The 17,293-nt window shown below is 51.5% G+C and overlaps 2 protein-coding genes across 2 annotated transcripts; one reads left to right on the top strand and one right to left on the bottom strand.

The window, feature by feature from the left end:
* Positions 1-427: 427 nt before the first annotated feature.
* LOC100898560 (NFX1-type zinc finger-containing protein 1) lies at positions 428-7,369 on the bottom strand. Its single transcript, XM_018639797.1, has 16 exons — positions 7,189-7,369; positions 6,874-7,079; positions 6,583-6,754; positions 6,383-6,496; positions 6,107-6,243; positions 5,760-5,997; positions 5,514-5,648; positions 5,020-5,261; positions 4,546-4,928; positions 4,187-4,407; positions 3,848-4,069; positions 3,605-3,780; positions 1,844-2,003; positions 1,486-1,731; positions 1,091-1,394; positions 428-984 (listed from the first exon to the last, which is right to left on the bottom strand). The coding sequence occupies exons 1-16, from the start codon at positions 7,367-7,369 to the stop codon at positions 741-743; spliced, it is 3,381 nt and encodes a 1,126-aa protein (XP_018495313.1). The 3' UTR covers positions 428-740.
* A 5,594-nt stretch (positions 7,370-12,963) lies between these two features.
* On the top strand, positions 12,964-17,229 carry LOC100898270 (prodigiosin synthesizing transferase PigC). The gene is made up of 11 exons (XM_029111660.1): positions 12,964-13,565; positions 13,744-13,948; positions 14,044-14,273; positions 14,357-14,534; positions 14,955-15,107; positions 15,185-15,313; positions 15,457-15,544; positions 15,656-15,854; positions 15,940-16,368; positions 16,467-16,771; positions 17,043-17,229. The coding sequence occupies exons 1-11, from the start codon at positions 13,330-13,332 to the stop codon at positions 17,177-17,179; spliced, it is 2,289 nt and encodes a 762-aa protein (XP_028967493.1). The 5' UTR covers positions 12,964-13,329; the 3' UTR covers positions 17,180-17,229.
* Positions 17,230-17,293: the final 64 nt, after the last annotated feature.

The following is a 17,293-nucleotide window of genomic DNA, read 5'->3' as shown; positions in this document are numbered from 1 at the left end:
GAATGCGCCTCGAAGATCAAGTTTGGAACAGTTCTTCTCGGGAGACGGGTTACATTGTCTGGAGGGCATGCAGGCTCATGGGAGGGGTACAGAGGTCAGCTCCATTGGATCGACGAGACTAATAATGGCTGAGAGACAGCTCCCGCCGAATATTCTGCGAGAACTTCTTTTATCACACAAGGCCTCGTTTGATCGGGTTGTGCTCGGAAAACCCACTGTATGACAGAGTTCCCGATAGCTTCGGACTGTGATCATTGTTCGATCTTCGAGGCTGAGGGTGAGCTTCCGGAGCAAGACTAAGTACCTGAGAGTGTTTCAGGGAAGTCTCGTACCTCTCATCCAGTGGAGAGAACGTATCTCATTGAGTCTGGAAGCTGGAGCTGTGATCCCGAATTCTCGAGTGGAGTCGTTGAATGCCTCGTATTCCTTAATATGCGTTATTTATTTGGCTGAAGACGGTCGTTCTTCAGACTCCGGACAGTAGTCTGAACCTCTGAGCGCCAGCTAACCGGATGTGTTTACACTCGGCATAAAAACCTTCTATGTCGCTCTCATCTTCCATTTTCTTCATCGCACGAGCCTGCTTACAAAATACACGAGTCTCGCGCTCCGGCAGCATAAATGGCAGACGTTACAGATCCATGGGGAGTCCCCGGGTGAGCCCCTTCGGGAGAATGAAGACACTTCTCTCGTTTAGAATCGGTGTGATCTAGGACAGACTTACTCGAAGCGGAGAGCGTCTAACGATACCAGCGAAACCTGCTTCTTTTTTTGTTCATCTTCTCTGCACATATGGAGCACGAGTCGTCTTTGGGCACAGCATTACAACTTGCTCTCAGGACATGCCCGCAGGGACGACTGAGGCTCACAGGCTTCCCGCAGAGAAGATTCGCGGAACCGACGAGATGGCACGCCACGCTCCGATCGTGTCCACAGGGAGGTTTCCAAACAACGACCTTCTTGCACAGAATGTCTTGACCACACCTGTTCACGGCGGGAAAATCGATCAGCGCGGATGCGAAGGTTTTTTGAATTGACCGCAAACGATCTCGCGAGTCTGGATCAACGGAAATGAAGGAGCGATACGCACCTGCCCTGTACGGTGTGACCACAATCGAGTTCTCGCGAGGTGGAAGCCGCGCAGGGTCCGCACTCCTCATGGCAGAGTTTGAGGCACAAATGTCCACAGGGATGAACTCTCGAGCATTTTCTGACGCAGCGGCGCGCTCCCTCATGGGATGGATCCGCGGCGTGACAGAGCCAACTGCATTTGTGTCCACAGTCCAGCAGTTTTGCGCAAATGTCACCGCAACCCTTCCTCGCCCACTCATCGAAATCTTCGGCGGTTCGAGCTTCTCGCCGATTCCGGTGGGTCTCGCAGATCAAAGTCATACCTGCGTTAAGAGACTTTCTCCGATTAGAGTTCCAGATAAGATAGCTCCAATGATATTAAGGAGGACCCCACAGGAAGGGGAAACTACCGACCGTCACCGATCATAGACTTTTCATTGAGGACTTCGGATATGCGAGCCCAGAGACTGGACGCCTTCGCGAGTAGAGGGATGTCTCCGATGCAATAGAGACCGTGTTTAGCTCGCGACATTGCGACGCACACTCGATTCTCTCGAGACAGGAATCCGATCTTCGACTCATCATTGCATCTGACCAAGGACACAATGACGATCTTGTTCTCCTCCCCTTGATAATTATCCACGGTCGTGACACGCATTCCTGGAAAAGACGGGAGCTTTCAGCGACGACAATTAAGTAATCCGCGGGAAGGGAGAAAGAGTGTGTCCAGATGGGGTTATTTTCATTCGCCACGGAAATGAGTCGCTCTCACCTTCGAATGGGCTCAAAGGTAAGCTCGGATTCTCCGGAAGTCTCTCAACAACGATTTCCAACTCGCCCCTCAGACCCCGTTTGAAAGTTTCCACGTCGTGCATCTCCGTGAAGCCGTTGTCCCCACAGAATTTCGTTATTTCTTCTTCGATTGCTGCCACCTGGGCGGTAGGAGGAATGAAACTTTGTGCGCGCGAGACTTATGTTCCGCTCAGGGCGGTGGGAGTCGCAGAAATCGCCTTGCGGGAAATAATTATGTCTTCGCGAGACCCTCCCTACGTGAGACGAGATTTCGAGACCATGACGCCTCCGCGAGCCTTGAGGCCAGAAAATTTTTGCGAAAGGCCTAGGCCCCTCTGCAGCGTTTCTCAAACTAGGGGGACGCGTCTCCCGGGGGAGGCGCGGGAGAAGTTCAGGGGAGACGCGGAGGATCCCCAGACTTTCCAACCGATCCGTTTTTCGTCTCAGAGAGGTCACCCAGCTCATTGCTAGTCTACTATTCTTCCACAAGTCTTTAATCATTGTACGATTGATCAGAAGCCATATTCCATGGAGAAAAGGGCACTTCGAAATGTTCATTTCGACGCTTAAGATTCTCAGATATACGGTGGGAGACGTGAGGGTGAAAAGTTTGGGAACCGCTGCTCTAGAGCAGCGGTTCCCAACCTGGGAGCCGCGGCTCCCTTAGGAGCCGCGGGACATTTCTCGGGGAGCCGCCGAACCTGGTAGCCGCGGCTCCTAGGGGAGCCGCCGGACTTTTCTGGGGGAGCCGCTGACGAATTTCTGGTGTAGGTCCGGGCCGTCAGGGTTTGTCAATTCCGAGGGAAGGTTCCGAAACGGATCGACTTCATCTGCCACGGTTAAGTGTGTGAGAAATCATTCTCCTCGCTGGCGGTCATCAAGACGAAATACCGTCCTCTTACACCGCGTCTAGAACAGCTCATGAGAGACAAACAGGAGCAACCATCTCACTGAAAGATCACTTCTGCGTCGGTACCGGGCTCTACGTCGAATCTTTGTGTCGTGCCCGGTTCTCGACGACTTGTGATGTTGGTAGCCGAGATCTTGAGGATTGTGGAAGGAAACCATAAGCAAATGAAATGAAATGAAATTGTCTTCTCAGTGAATATCTCGCTCTGATTTCTCATACTCGGAAGAGTCCGCTGCATCCGCCTCAGTTGCCGGAATTGAGCTGCGAATGGTCCTTTTAGGGGAAAAAGAAGGGAGAGTAGGTAGGAGCCGCGGGAGCCGAGTGGGCACTGGGTATCCTGGGAGCCGCGGGAGCCGCGTGGGCACTGGGTATCCTGGGAGCCGCGGGAGCCGCGTGGGCACTGGGTATCCTGGGAGCCGCGGGGGAATTCTGGGTTCGCTAGGGAGCCGCGGAGCCAAAAAGGTTGGGAACCGCTGCTCTAGAGGGTACGCTACTGATTCCAGCATCTCGAGCTGTACTTCAAGCTGTACCGTTCCTGAAGATCACGGCGGAACTACAACGAATGGACAAGATGGAAGCGAGAATCGTGAGCACGTCCGTTCAGAAATCGAATATCGGGTCTCGATAGGGACTTCTGCATTCGAAATTGACACCTCCTCGTGAAAAGTCCGATAGCACTTGGGTCACACGGGGACAACACGGCGCTCAGGGGAGGCGTTCCCTACTCGGCTCATTTTTATCGGCCGAGTTTTCGATACCACCCGGATGTCAATGTGTGGAAACTGCGAGCTCGCTGGAATTCTCCGTCCTGTATTAGGACCAACTTCTTACCTGTCCTCTGTAAGTAGCGAGGAGCGTGATTTCCGTCTTGTCGTAATTGTTCTGGAGGAAATGATATGCCATCCTGACCACGATTTGCGCTTCGAACAAGTTCGATTTCGAATGGGCTTGAGGATCGGCGAGTTCTTTGTGCGAATGTTTCATGAAGTACATGTTCGGCGTGATTCCTTCCGGAGAGATCTCGAGTCAGTCAAAGCTCTGAATGGGCCCTCGCTCCTGCGCTCAATGACTCACCTCTGACGTCGGGATACTCATTAACGTTGTTATGCGAGAAGTAATTCTCGTAGATGTGTGGTACGAGGAGGCAGAGGAAGTCGTCCCTCATACGGTGTTGCTCGTTGAGTTTGACGAACTCGATTTTGTTGTTGATGAGTCGTTCGAAAAGCGATACCTCCATCTTAAACTCCGTGGCTAGACGATGGACAGCAGTACTGGGCTGAAGCTGTTGATGATCTCCTGCGAGTGAGAAATTTCATTTGGGGAATGGGACGAACAATTATCCCCGTAGCCAGGAAAATTCGAGAAGTCGTCGGCAACTACAGCGGGTGAATTCGGCTCGGGTGGCGTTCTCACCGATCAGAATCAACTGTTTTGTGGACGGGGTGAGTGAGGCGAGGAGATGAGATTCCAATACTTCAGCGGCCTCTTCAACTATCACAATCTGGGGCTTAGCAGCTTTTAGGAGACAGTTGAACTTTGCCGCACCCGTAGTAGTCATTCCCACGACACGTTTAGAGAGGATTATATCGACTTTCTTCTGCTGCATTTCTTCCTTGCGGCTCTTTCGTTGTGCCCTAGTGGAGCGGAGACAGATATCGATAATGAGTTACTATCGAAGATTAATATTATAGATATTCATAAATAGTCAACGCACATCCCGATGAGGATTCCAATCTAGATTGTATTTCCAATTGACTCTCGGGTACACGAACTTGGTATGGGAAGCTTCGATTTCATCGATTCTACATTCTAGGTAGCGAATCGCTTGCAGGATGATATCCCCACTTCGGCGGATTCGGCTCGCTTGCTGCCGAGATATGTAGACCCCGTTGCTCGTGGACAGCTTCCTACATTCTCCGATGTAGGCCTCGGCCCATGTTTCCATTACAGACCAGTGAAGGTGGCGATAGAATTTCCACCGCTTCTTGAGAGCCAGAGATTTACCGCGGTTGATTGCTTCGTGAAGCTGCCGCGCTTCTGCAGCCGTGATCCGTTCGCACTTATGTCCTCCGAGTTTATTATAGATCTCCAAGCGTTGAGACTCCAGGATGTCCTCCACCAGGACGCGCTGGGACACGAAAGACTTCTTGTCTCTCTGAAAAACGATTGAGGGAATGATTTCGTGTATAGGGTATAGACTCACGTATCTTGATATTCCACACGATGATCGGAGGGCTCATCCATACCACTATCTGCCCGCGATCGTGGTCTCTGAGAAAATTCACATCCCTTCGCGTTTTCCTCGAGTCCGAAGTTCCTCCACCCCCGGAGATGAGGTTTGTCGGGGAGCTCAACCCTAGAAAGTTAGATAAACCTTCCCCACCCAGGCTGACCTCTCCATCGCTCAAGAGGGCGTGCCTGGAGTGGAAGTATAAATCTTCAGAGGACATAACGAGAATCTCGGCAGCTGTATCAAGACACCGAAAACCTCGTTGCACGGGGACCCGCTACAGCGAAACTCGGTATGGAAAACGTTCTTCCGTAGACTATTAGGGCTAGTCTTCATAGAAGTCTTGCTGAGGATCGATGCTTGAAAAGTAATTTCGGGTCCCCAAAAGGTCCGTTGTGGCGAGGCACTGAAGTATCCCCAAGTTGAAGTAAGACAGTCCTCAGAGAGGACGGACAGGAGAATCACATCCGAGGCCAACTCACCCGGTCAGTCTATCCAAGAATCTTCCGCATTCGTCAAAATCCATCTCGAGTTGCGTCTCAGGGTTCGACTCGTTCAACAGCTCGTTGAGAGTGTACATTTTCAGTTTCTCACTCTTCGAAGATCCTCCTACGCGTACTATATCCTTCGTGTACTCCAGCATGCCTGCGAACGTTCGGGAGAAACTCGCTAAGAGGATGCGGACGTGCATATGAATTATTCCTCAGTCTCTGAGCTCAATTCTCAATCGCAGTCCGGATTGTATGAGCAGCTGACCTTCGAGGAATTGGTCGAGAGCGTGGTTCGTGTAGCATACAACAAGAATTGGTCGATTCGAGACACGGTTCAGGAGGAGCATTTCGACTATACGCAGAGCTACGAAGGTCTTTCCTGTTCCCGGCGGTCCTTGTATCACACACAGTTCTCGGTCGAAGGCACTTCTGACCGCTTTGAGCTGCTGATCGTTCAGTATCGTATGGGAAAGTAGCGGCCATTCAAAACTTTTCTTCATATCCTTTCCGAGAAATAAAGAGTTCTCATTATGGGGGCAGTGGCCTTCTAGGGTGTGACATGCTTGTCCTGTGTGAACGAAGTTCTTGGAATCAGAGCGCATTCTTGCGTACCGGAGCGTTTCTATTCAAGATCGGTTTGAAATCAAGCGCTTGCTTTAGCTTCGGAAAGCATGGAGCTTTGACCCTGCGCTCGGCTCCTGCCAGATACTGCTGGAGAGGGAAAGTGTGAGGATCCATCATTTGTATAACTGTGGGTTAAAAGAGCAAATAAGTGAAGATTGACGGATGGCTTGGATTCTTGGATTTAGGGGTTCATTAGATCGCTCTGAAAACATCACGGTCACACGGACTATGCGCGTAATCAGGCCTGCATACCAACATACGTACCTTTGAGGTTGTGGCGATACGCTTCGAAATAGGCGGTGGAGTTTTCTATAATCAACAATTTCTCGTGCATTCTCGGTCTCCCCTTCTCATCTAAGTATTTGACGAGCAAAATCCCTGCGGAAACACAAGATGAACATTTGTCAATCACCTGGAGCTCCAGCACTGCGGTCTGAACCAGGCCAAGCCTGTTCGCTACTCACCTCTTTTCAATAGACTCGGTGTTTGTTCTTGGGACACTATGAGAAAATCCACAGTGTTGAAATTATTTTTCGAGATCCCAAGTATGCACCCGTTCTTCAGTCGAGTGGTGCGGTCCCAATCCACGAAATTGTAGTCCGGCCAAGACAGCCTCAGCATAAGCGAGGAATTACGCTGACGGAGGATAGTAAATTCGTACAACTGTTGTTATTATCGTTCCGCCACTCATGCCGAGATGATGACGCCGACGGTCGAATCAAGCCTTGCCTGAATATTATACCGCGAAAACCTACCAATCCATATCGAGCTGGACGATCGAAATATGCGTCTACGTAGAAGTTGACGCCTTCGATCCTCTTCAGAGTGCCTCGGTTTATGAATTGACCGTTGAGGAAGATTTGTCGATACATCTGAATCCCATTTCTGAGTGGTGCTACGTAATCTTCCCGGAGGAGATGATACTGAGTGCCCAAATACTCCGTCACATCAGCATACGCCCCTGTTGAAACCATGAACGATCGAACTTCTCGCATTCTTCCATCCGTGCATAATGTTTCACATATCGCATGTCTAACACACAGGATCGCTCCGGCGATGCTCAGGCTCACCGTTCACGACGTTCGGCATGAGGAATGGCCGCTCCTCGCGCAGATCTCCGAGTGTTGGCACAACTGAGACCGCTTTGAATGCTCTCAAATTTCCATCAGACCGATATTCAGTCTTCGGATATCTAAAGAATCGAGTGTGTCTTCCGCGCTGAGTCCCGTCGCCTTCGTGATCATTCGCCATCATGGCTGAGCTAACGGAGCTGAAGAAAAATCATTCAACGTCGATGCCTCAATATGTTTGGGGAATTCCCACGAGTATATCTAATGACCGATGAGACCCGTCAACGATCGACTTCGTCCGTTTCTCGATCTATATTCTCGTGAGAGACCGTCACGCCAAGGCCCGACCGCCTGTCTCCGAGAGGTGGCCTCAAAAGTGAACAAGGGCTCCACCTTTTTTTTTCACTCCGGGTTTGCCCGAAACCTGATTTGCGTGTGTAGAGGATTCATGATCAATGTTCACGCCTGCCGCTCTCGACATCGCAGTGCGTTCAACGGGATGGAGATGCCGAGCTCCATATCTTGGAATATTCCACCGTGTCATGAGTCATGAGTACAAGCCTAATTGTGCAGGGGTGGAGCCTTCTCCGCTTCGTAAACGTCGATAATTCCCCATCGGGAAACGGGATTTCAGGAGATCTTCCCATGGGGACCTGACGGGCGGTTCGGTAATCCACCAGAAATATACATAGATGGATTCGAGAGGCTTCGAGCCCTATCCTTCTATTATTTTTGAACCCTCTTACCGCAAATCGAACAGTCGGGAAATGAACCGGCAGCAGTGAGCCCGATTGACCTCGGGGAATAGGTTCCAAGTCGGAGAGGATTCTCCACCAACCTCTTGGAGCTGGATTCAGGCTCTGGTTGAACCTCTCAGGATTGAGCCTCTTTCTGGATGGTTGGAAAGCTGGGAGACTTAGATTGCTTGGATCGAGTTTGTTTACATATCTGAAAGATATGATGCGTCAGTTGCCGATCACGTCAGGAACGTGGCGACATCGTGACTTGTGTCGCTGGTTCGGATCTGGAGAGACAGGCTGCGTGATCTTCCCCGAAGGCAGAGCCGAATCAGCATCGACGGAGCTTGGAGATTCGAAAGGATTTTCGAGATGAGTCATTCGCTCATGTATGACGAAGAGTAGGTAATTCGAGAAGCTCTGTCCAATGTACCGGGGCTAATATCGGTTCATTACTCTGACGGGAGTTCGAGGAGGTGCGTGGTAGCCCTCAGCAACAATGGACTTCGCAGATACTGATAGCCGCCGCTCGAGTCGGCTGTACACTCCCGAGTCGGCTCCTCAACAGTTGAAATGGGCCCCCGCCTGGAGGAGTGACCGCCCCCGAAGCCTACTCCCGGGCTTGAGTCAGCTAGGAGCCAATGAGGATTTCGAATCTCGCTGAGGACATATAGCGACCTTTTATGCGCCGAACGACAGTGCCACCGCAATGCTCGATTGGGACGAACTCACCCTAACAGGAACGATTCGAGCTCCGTTGTCGAGATAGTCAGTAACGACACACCTTCATTCAGAGGAGCAGTCGACGACTGGATCGTTTCATCTGACGGCACGTCTGCTAATGAGTCATGCGTTACGCTCCCGGATAAATCGCTCCTTACCAGTGGCGCCCGCAGGATTACCCTAGGATGGAGGCTAGTCTCCGCGTGGGGCTGATACCCTGCATGGCGACTCGCTCCTGTACATTAGTATCACGAACGCGCAATATGGGAGGGGGCTATAGCCCCCGTATTTCCCCACCTGGCGGCGCGCCTGGTCGTAACGTCGGCGAGTCAGATTATTCAACCGAACCCGAGCCCCGAGAAAAACCGTGGATGCTCCATTACCGTGGAGCTTCTCGAGCTAGCCAGCGGACATAATAATTGTGGTCGGCGGCCTCGAGAAATCGATGATCCGCGCTCACCGAGTTGCTCAGAAGAATAGTCGCCCAGTATGTGGCTGATCATTATCGAGAGGAGCTCTATCTGGCGCCGATTCCTCAAAGGATCATGGAACCCGTACGGGTCTTCCCTAGGCTCGTTCCCTTCCTGAGGATTTTTTTCGTCGTCTCGATTATTGTCTATCGATACGATGCTCATGGTGTGGTTGGTACTCACAATGATTTTCGGAAGCTGGACAGAGAGTCTCGAGATTCAATTCGATCATCGAATCATGTAGTCTCGAGAAACCTCGACATACAATTATTCGAGAATGGCTCGCGTGTCGGGACTCTATATTTCTACGGAGACTTTCGAAATACCATTCCTCAACGGAGACTGCACATTCGAGAAATTTTGGTCGTCAGTCGACCACCAAGGATCTTATGGCTCATCGTGGACTCCTTGGTGAGAACCGAGTCGTGAGCTGGATTGCAATTCATCCGTCGACTCGGATCGACCCGAGTTCAAGTCCTCGTCGATGGCTTCTCCAAGAATCCGCTGACTTTCTGATCTCATCCGTCGAAAAATTAACTTAGAGCCCCGGGCTAGATCGAATCTGGCCGCTGATTGCCAGACTCACGTTGTTCTCTCTCGCTCCGTGTGCACGATACGAGATCCACCGAGGCTTTCCCGATGCTGTCTGGAAGTGTCCGGCAACCAGCATGTGAGCACGCGGTGTCAGACTTAGCAAGTCGTAATCGACCTTGATTCTTCAGACATCTCGTCGGCTACCGGCTGTCTGCTACCGGTGGTCCTCAAGCCGCTCAAGGTTCCCCGTGTGATCGAAGCGCCCGCGGGAAGCTCGACGTCAGTTACTCAGTCAGTGGAAAACCCACTCGCTCCTGGGTGTATCATATTCAATGCCGACTTGTCACATTCTCCCAGGACGGATCGATACATGTTTGACAATGAGTTCGGATCTGAGTGAGATGACAGGACCATTTACGCGACCAATTCAAAAGAGTTTAACTGCTGCTGATTATATGCGCTAAGCCCGAATAAACCATACAGCGATCGTATTCTGCTGCTGATATGTATCATGGGTTTTTTACCCAGAAGTTCTCCGACAGATCCGACGGGCTTATCTTGAGGAGTTTCAGCCAGGTCAGGTCGGCTCATGTGTATGGGGATGCGCAGAGAAGCGCCCGACGCAGGATCGGATCGTGCGGCGGCGTTATCCGGTGGGACAGTTCATGACGGAGCAATCCGTGCGAGATTATGATCCGATCCGTGCCGAGAGCTTGGACTGGTGAAGCTCGGGAAGCTCTCACAAGGGGAGATTCTCATCACATCGAGTAGCCGGCAACCGGGATTCAAGCGAAATATCGAATCGCTAAACAGGTCGGTTAGGACGAACGAACGAACGAGCGGACAGGCTGAGAAACTCCGATTCGAGATCGACGCGTTCCATGTATTTCTGGTGGACGTCATCTGATCCTGGGCGAGGTGAATATTCTCGAGGAATGCGGCGAGGACCAATGGAAATCATAGAAATCACCAGACGAGACGGATTGTGAGAGCAGCGGTGAACGTCGAGCAACCGATGATAACCATCCATGTCGTATCTTTCCGGCTTGGTGCGTGTCTCCTCCCTTCCCACAGCGGAGAGCGTGATGTCAACAAGGAAGGAGATCGTGACTGTGCTTATCTGGTCCTCGTTCCCCGAAGCTGCAAGTCGCTCGGCGTGTTTCCGGAATCAGGTGGAAGCTATTCACGATTCGTTGGGGAAGGAGGAGAGAAGAAAGATTTTTCCCGACGTTCGACTCGCTGGTCAGGAGATCATCTGCCGTGATGGAGTCAGCTCTGGTGCTCGCACTTCTGCGAGTATTGTTTGCTGAGCTTTCGTGCATTTTCGTAACGCTGGGACAGAATGGTAAGTTCGCTCGGTGTCGTCACGCTGCGAAATCCGGCCTTCGATCATCGATCTTCGAACATCTGTCTACTCTCTACTCCGATGTCGGCCGGATCTCCGCCGATTCCCAACGCGTTCAGCCGGCACCGGCGCGACTTTCTTCCCGAAATTCGGGACAGGAATAAGGCGAGGCTCCTTCCCATTCCCCAGGTGTTTCCTACTTCATCAAGCATCTCATCTGCATGCTGTATCTCACCTATAGGAACCGGACGACGCCTCTGCGTTTTCCGGAGCCGGAGCTCGTCACTGAGCGACACACACCAGAGTCTCTGGGTCTCATCTACCCCGAGCGGGAGTGGCTCCAAGAGAGACCGAAGTCGGCCGAGCATCTGAAAGTAAGTTTCCCGATGTCCATGTTCCGGATTTTTTGTCTGTACCTCTTCGAATGCTGCTCATCTCCAATTGATCAGAATAGCTACGCTCGACAATTAACCCATACTGAGAGACTTCCAGAGCAAGGAAGACTTCCACATTTTTCACGGCACGCATATCGAGTCCGAGTCAACCTTAATATTCCGACTAAGTAGACTCCAAGAGGGTTTATGTCAAGCCTTCATGGTTTTGCGACTCGACGGCACCGACACGCTGAGTCTGCAAAACGAAATCAAGCTCGATCTGAGCGATTCGCACGCCTATCAAGGTTGTGGCCTCACACTGGAATGCCTAGCTCCTATGCGTCGTTGGCGAGTTAATTTCAACGGATTGATGAATGACCAGAACGGACGAGAAAGACATGTGAAATTCAGCGGAATGTTAGTGAACCTTAAGACTGTGTGCGGCCATTCTCTAATCTGAATTCGATTTTCGACCCTGTCCGATGGAACGCGCGCCATGAGTCATGACGGTCAAATGAAGGGCTCCTACTACGCAAAGATTGCTTCGCAGATGGGTCGCCGGATCGCACACCTTCGAATATCCTCAGCAGATATCCATCAAGAGCATGGCCGACTCGTTGTCCCACCTACATCCACTTTCGATGGCAGCCCAAATACGATCAATCTATAAGGATGAATTCTTCTACTCGCAGATGGGGTGGGTAGAGTTCAAGCTTTCCTACGGAATCTCCAACGGAATCTCCAATGGGATCTCCGACGGCAAGAAAACCTCGAGGAGAACCTTCTCTCGGCGAAGTCTAACTACTTCTCATGAAAACTCCAGGCGATTCGACCTTGAGGTATCCGTAGACAAATCAGAGCCCCAGGAAGTCCACCTGTGGGGTTCCCGACTCCATTTCGCCGGTATACTCGAACCGCGCACTGAGGTCCACAAGTTCGGTCATTTCCGCGACGGTCACCGCCTTCACCTGATAATTCGCAAAGTTGAGGATCAGACGTTGTACTTCGGCTCGGCCTACGAGCCGCGCACGAAGACTCTCGCCATAACGTCGGCGGACATGATCCCTGAGGCATTCGTAGCCACGACAGGTCAGCAGAGTGACCGCTATGCGTGTTGGAAATTTCGCGGTTTTATTATTTTGCGAACGCGGAACTCGCCGCCGTCACCTATTCCGGATGGTAGTTTTTGAAGTCTCAGTTCGCGCGTCTTGCAGAAAAGGAAGTCTTCGCGATGTCTGTCGGCGAGCAAACTCTCGCGCGTCAAGCTCTCAAAACTCGACATCCTAAGGTCAATGATAAATTCGTCGCTTATCAGGAAAGCGCGACAATGCGCGGACGTAAAGGAGTCATTCTCACAATGGAGGTCGAGAGGTATGCATGACCCGTCACGACTGCTCCCCATCTGACTTTTCGCGAGACCGACGATTTCCATCAGGGAACTCGTCCCTCCTCCACTTCGATCGATGAAATTACGAATCATCAAATGTTCTAGGTACAACCGACCGGTGCTGCCTTTGCCTCGCGAGTACAAGCACCATTCGTTACGGAGGGACAGAGAGATCTCGGCGATGGTACTCGGAACTTCGGATGAAGGCTGCAAGCGAGCAGATATCACCGGCGGCAAAGGCGCCTCATTGGCGGTCTTGACTTCAATATCACGGCAGTTTCAGCGAATCGCCGTACCTAAAACCCTCGTGATTACGACTCTCGCGAACGACCTGTTCCTGAATGATTCGGCCGCCCAGCAAGCAATTAATGAGCTCGGAGGAGTCGCTCGCGACGACCCCACGGCAGCACACCTGCGAAACGCATGCGAACGCTGCAGATCGACCGTGGAGAAAATAGCTATTCCAGAGAGAGTCGCGAGAAGCTTGGAGAGTAAGCTGGCGGTCTTCGGCGATCTCAGTCGTGTTAGACTCGCGATTAGGTCCTCTGCCGTGGGAGAAGATACGGAAGGAATGTCCGCAGCTGGGCAGATGGAAACGTTCTTGGGAGTGCCCGCAGCGGACTTCGATCAGGTCCTGGAGAAGGTTGCCAAGTGCTGGGCTTCCCAGTTCAGCTTCAGCGCCGTCAATTACAAGAGGCAATTCGGTAAGCCGATCGCTTCTCGGATGGCTGTCGTGGTACAAGAGATGGTGCCGTCCCAGGTTTCTGGCGTGATGTTCACCTGTGACCCGGTGACTGCTGATCCCAGGTGAGTGCGACTTCCTGGGAAAGTTTCGAGGTTCGAGATCATGATTGTTTCCAACCGGAGCAGCATTCTTCCGAGAAAGTTCATGTATAGGGATTCCGTAGCCGTAGACACTGGATCGTGCCGGCGCGGCCGAATGGAAGGGGAGAATGATTCTCAATGAGTTGGATTTCTCCGACAGGATCATAACGATAAGTGCTAATTATGGACTCGGCGAATCAGCCGTCGGCGCTCGCGTCGACCCCGACCATTTCACGGTGATCCGGGCAGCCGGACAGGAGATGAAGATCGCGAGTCGCAGCATCGGCAAGAAAAAGTTTTTCATCACCCAGAACCCCGACGGAGGGACGGTTGAGTGGGAAGTCGGCGAGAACGATTCGGAGAAGGTTGGGGGATTCAAATTCTGATTATAGTGAAATAATCGTGAATTAAGAATATTCGAGGCCTCTATGTTCATCATTGACGCTGAGCCTCTTTTCAGGCCTGTCTAACGGACGATGTGATAATGAAGTTGGCCTCTGTCGGTCATCAGGTCGAATCTTGTTTCACCACCGCCCGAGACATCGAGTGGGCCATCGTGGACGATCAGATATACCTCATACAGAACCGACATGTCACAACAATAGCAAGAGACACCGATTTTGAAATTATAAACGACATGAATGGAAACATCAAATCCGAGGGCGACATTTTCTCGAAGGCTAACATTTTGTGAGCTCAACCGAAGATCTCGTAATTATCGAATAGACGCCTGCACCCGGTCGTGCCATTGAAATTCTTCTCGTTTCTTCCAGAGAGATATTCCCGGGAGCGCTGTCGCCCCTCGGGATTAGTACCCTGACTGCGACATTTGACGTACTATGTCGAGAGTTCCAGCTCCAATGGAGAGAACTAGACGTCGTAGAGAGCTCACTCTACGTCACCGCCTCCATTAACACCTTGCGAAAACAAATTTTCCTGGACGCTAGTGATGTGAGTTGATGTCGGGGAGATCATGAAGCAGGTCGTTTCTCCCGCTGAAGACAAAATCCAATGAGAGTGAATCTCCCGAGGAATGCGCTTCTCCGATTACATTTTCACTGCACTCTCCCTGAAGCCTCTCTCCGGAACGATTTCCCGTTCATTAAGTATTCGGAGCCTCCAGAGGAATATCTTAATTATCCTGAAAGCCCACATGCTAAACGAGCTAGAGACGTCAGGGCGGGACATTCCAAAGGAGTCGAGACAAATTGTGGTGACCTTCAGCCCTCCTCCCGAAGTCTTCCGAAAAATTACAACCAGTTCGTAATAGCAAACCATTAGCGGACGCGCACAGGAATTCGGAACAGCTCTGAGACATGAACTTTCTCGCGAAAAACTTACAGAGCAGAATGATGTGCAAAAAAATTACAGAGTTTGCTGGGAGACGGAGGTGAGAAATGGAGGATGTTCGCGACACACGGAAGAGATATCTCAAAGGAAAAAGCTCTCGCAGAGGGTGTGAGGCGAGCTCCCCTACCTGCTGGCAGATTCGCTGCTGCGATGAGTCTTCTCTCGCTACCCAAGGTGGGTTTCCGCGTACGAAATCCCATCAGGTGCTCGCACGAGATGGAACACGCTCCCATCATCCTGAGATCTTTCAGATGTTCTTTCTCAATCGGAACCTTGTGAAGATCTCTGAGGGGAGCAAGTCGTTTAAAGTTCCCCTCAAGCCTTTCTCCAGCCTGGAACAGCTCAACGCGATCGTCGTGGCATTCAACGACGTCAAAGAGGTAAAGACTGGATCCTAGGATGTCCACTATGAATTTCCGCCGCACTTGTTTTTGTTTTTAACTGGCATAACTGCTCTTGCCCGGATTGGAGGAATACGTTGATGATATTTGGGCAGTAGATCACGAATCTATTGCTGCTATAGGCCGCTCTCGCTTGCTGCCACGCTTTCCTCGAAACCTCCTTCTTCGATGGCATGGTGATGTCGCTCCTCGCGAAGTCAACGGCCGGCGGTGAGGGAAACTTTGCATATCGCGTACGCCCGTTCCCACTTTTCCCCTCAGAGCGGTTTCCGTGAGCGCAAGCAGAAATTACATCACATTATTGGAATGACGACATTCCAGAAATGACGACAGAGATCCTGGTCGCCGCAGCGAATCTCCTGAAAGCGAGCGACCTGATAGAGAGCGTCGATGTCGTACTCAGTCTCGACAAGTTAGGATCTCTCCTGCGCGAGCGCATCGACAAAGACGAGTTCCTTAGCATGAGCCCAGATAAAGCACTCGAATGGATCAACTCATCCGAATCCGAAGTCGGCGTCATGTGCGTAGCCCTCACTGTGATGGATCTTCCACCGCTCCATCCATGTCGTCCTGGAGTCGACCGTTAATGCCAAGTTTGCCATCAGGTTTTCGGAGTTCTTGGAGAGACACGGACATCGATGCGTGAAGGAGTTCGACGTACAGAGTGAAACATGGGCTATGCGGCCAACTTCATTGGTCAAAGCCCTGCAAGCCATCGCGCGGACGACGCGGGAGGCAAGGACTTCCGCTCCTCAGGGAAAATCGATCGGGAATCTCGGGAACCTGCGACTGTCCTACCTACAGAGATTCCTTTTGCACGTCTTCGTCCCGAGGGCTCGGAAAGCGATCGCTCACCGGGAGATCGCCAAGTCCGGCATTGTCAGGATAATACACCAGCTTCGCTTAGCTTTCCACACCTTGGCGGAACTGATGGTCTCCGAGGGTCGCCTGCCGCACAAAGATCTGGTGTTCTACCTGAGTGTGGACGAGCTACATCGTCTCATAACAAGTTGTCAACACAAGCTTATCTCCCGGTGAGAAGAATCTTCACTTTGTGTGAGATTCACCTGTATCTGGCTTATGAATTCGGTGAGTCCACGAATGGACTTTCTCCACGATCGGGTTCTTGCAGGGCGATTCGCCGACAGCGGCTCCATCCGCGACTCGACGACGAGAAATATCCGCTACTGCTCTACGGCTTCCCCAGAAGATGTGAACCGAAAGAGCTCAGGAGAGCTGTTATGGAGGTCACCGGAACACCCATATGCCAAGGAGTTGTCGACGGACGCGCCCGCGTCATAAAAAATTTCGGAAGGGAGGCCCATCGCATAGAAAAAGACGAGATCCTCATCACTACGGCCACCGACTTGGGATGGACCCCGTATTTCCCTCTGCTGGCTGGCGTAGTGACCGAAGCCGGGGGTCTGATTTCACACGGTGCGTATGCACGGATTATTCAAAAATCAAGGTCCAAATATCTCCTCAGTCGATAGGTGGTCAGCTGAGTCGTGGTTGATTTCCCACACAGAACGATGCGCGTGATTTCAGCATAACCTCCTTACGTCGAAATTTCGCGTAATCACGTACGATTTCCCTCGGGGGACCGTCTTTGTTGGCACCGGCGTGTTCGGTCTTATGAGGTTATAATGTATCAGGCAATTATACAACTCCTCCTGGCAACCTGGTAACGATTCATTGCTATTCGCAGGAGCTGTTGTGGCCAGAGAGTACGGAATTCCTTGCGTTGTCGGTATCGAGAACGTCACCGAGATATTCGGCACGGGAGACCTAGTAAGACTCGATGCGACGCACGGAGTCGTCCGCATAATACAAAGATCGCGATGATACTGAACGCGCTCCATGTCAGTGTTCACGGGATGTCAATAAAATGTGTGCGAATTATCTAAAAGGATCCGACGTTCATCGAATCAAAGAACTTTTTTCCATCCGCGGAAGCAC

Source organism: Galendromus occidentalis, unplaced genomic scaffold (assembly GCF_000255335.2).
Source record: "Galendromus occidentalis unplaced genomic scaffold, Mocc_1.1 scf7180000077458, whole genome shotgun sequence".
NCBI lineage: Eukaryota > Metazoa > Arthropoda > Arachnida > Mesostigmata > Phytoseiidae > Galendromus > Galendromus occidentalis.
This window is presented reverse-complemented; position numbering and strand designations above follow the sequence as displayed.

Excerpts from the sequence above, each read along its gene's own strand:
- LOC100898560 (XM_018639797.1), bottom strand. The coding sequence starts at position 7,369 with ATGGCGAATGATCACGAAGGCGACGGGACTCAGCGCGGAAGACACACT. Across the intron at positions 5,649-5,759 it reads TCTCGACCAATTCCTCGAAG|GCATGCTGGAGTACACGAAG; the intron begins GTCAGCTGCTCA and ends GAACGTTCGCAG. Across the intron at positions 4,408-4,545 it reads ATCGAAGCTTCCCATACCAA|GGCACAACGAAAGAGCCGCA; the intron begins GTTCGTGTACCC and ends CCGCTCCACTAG.
- LOC100898270 (XM_029111660.1), top strand. The coding sequence starts at position 13,330 with ATGTCCGCAGCTGGGCAGATGGAAACGTTCTTGGGAGTGCCCGCAGCG. Across the intron at positions 15,108-15,184 it reads GTCTTCTCTCGCTACCCAAG|ATGTTCTTTCTCAATCGGAA; the intron begins GTGGGTTTCCGC and ends GAGATCTTTCAG. Across the intron at positions 15,314-15,456 it reads CATTCAACGACGTCAAAGAG|GCCGCTCTCGCTTGCTGCCA; the intron begins GTAAAGACTGGA and ends TTGCTGCTATAG.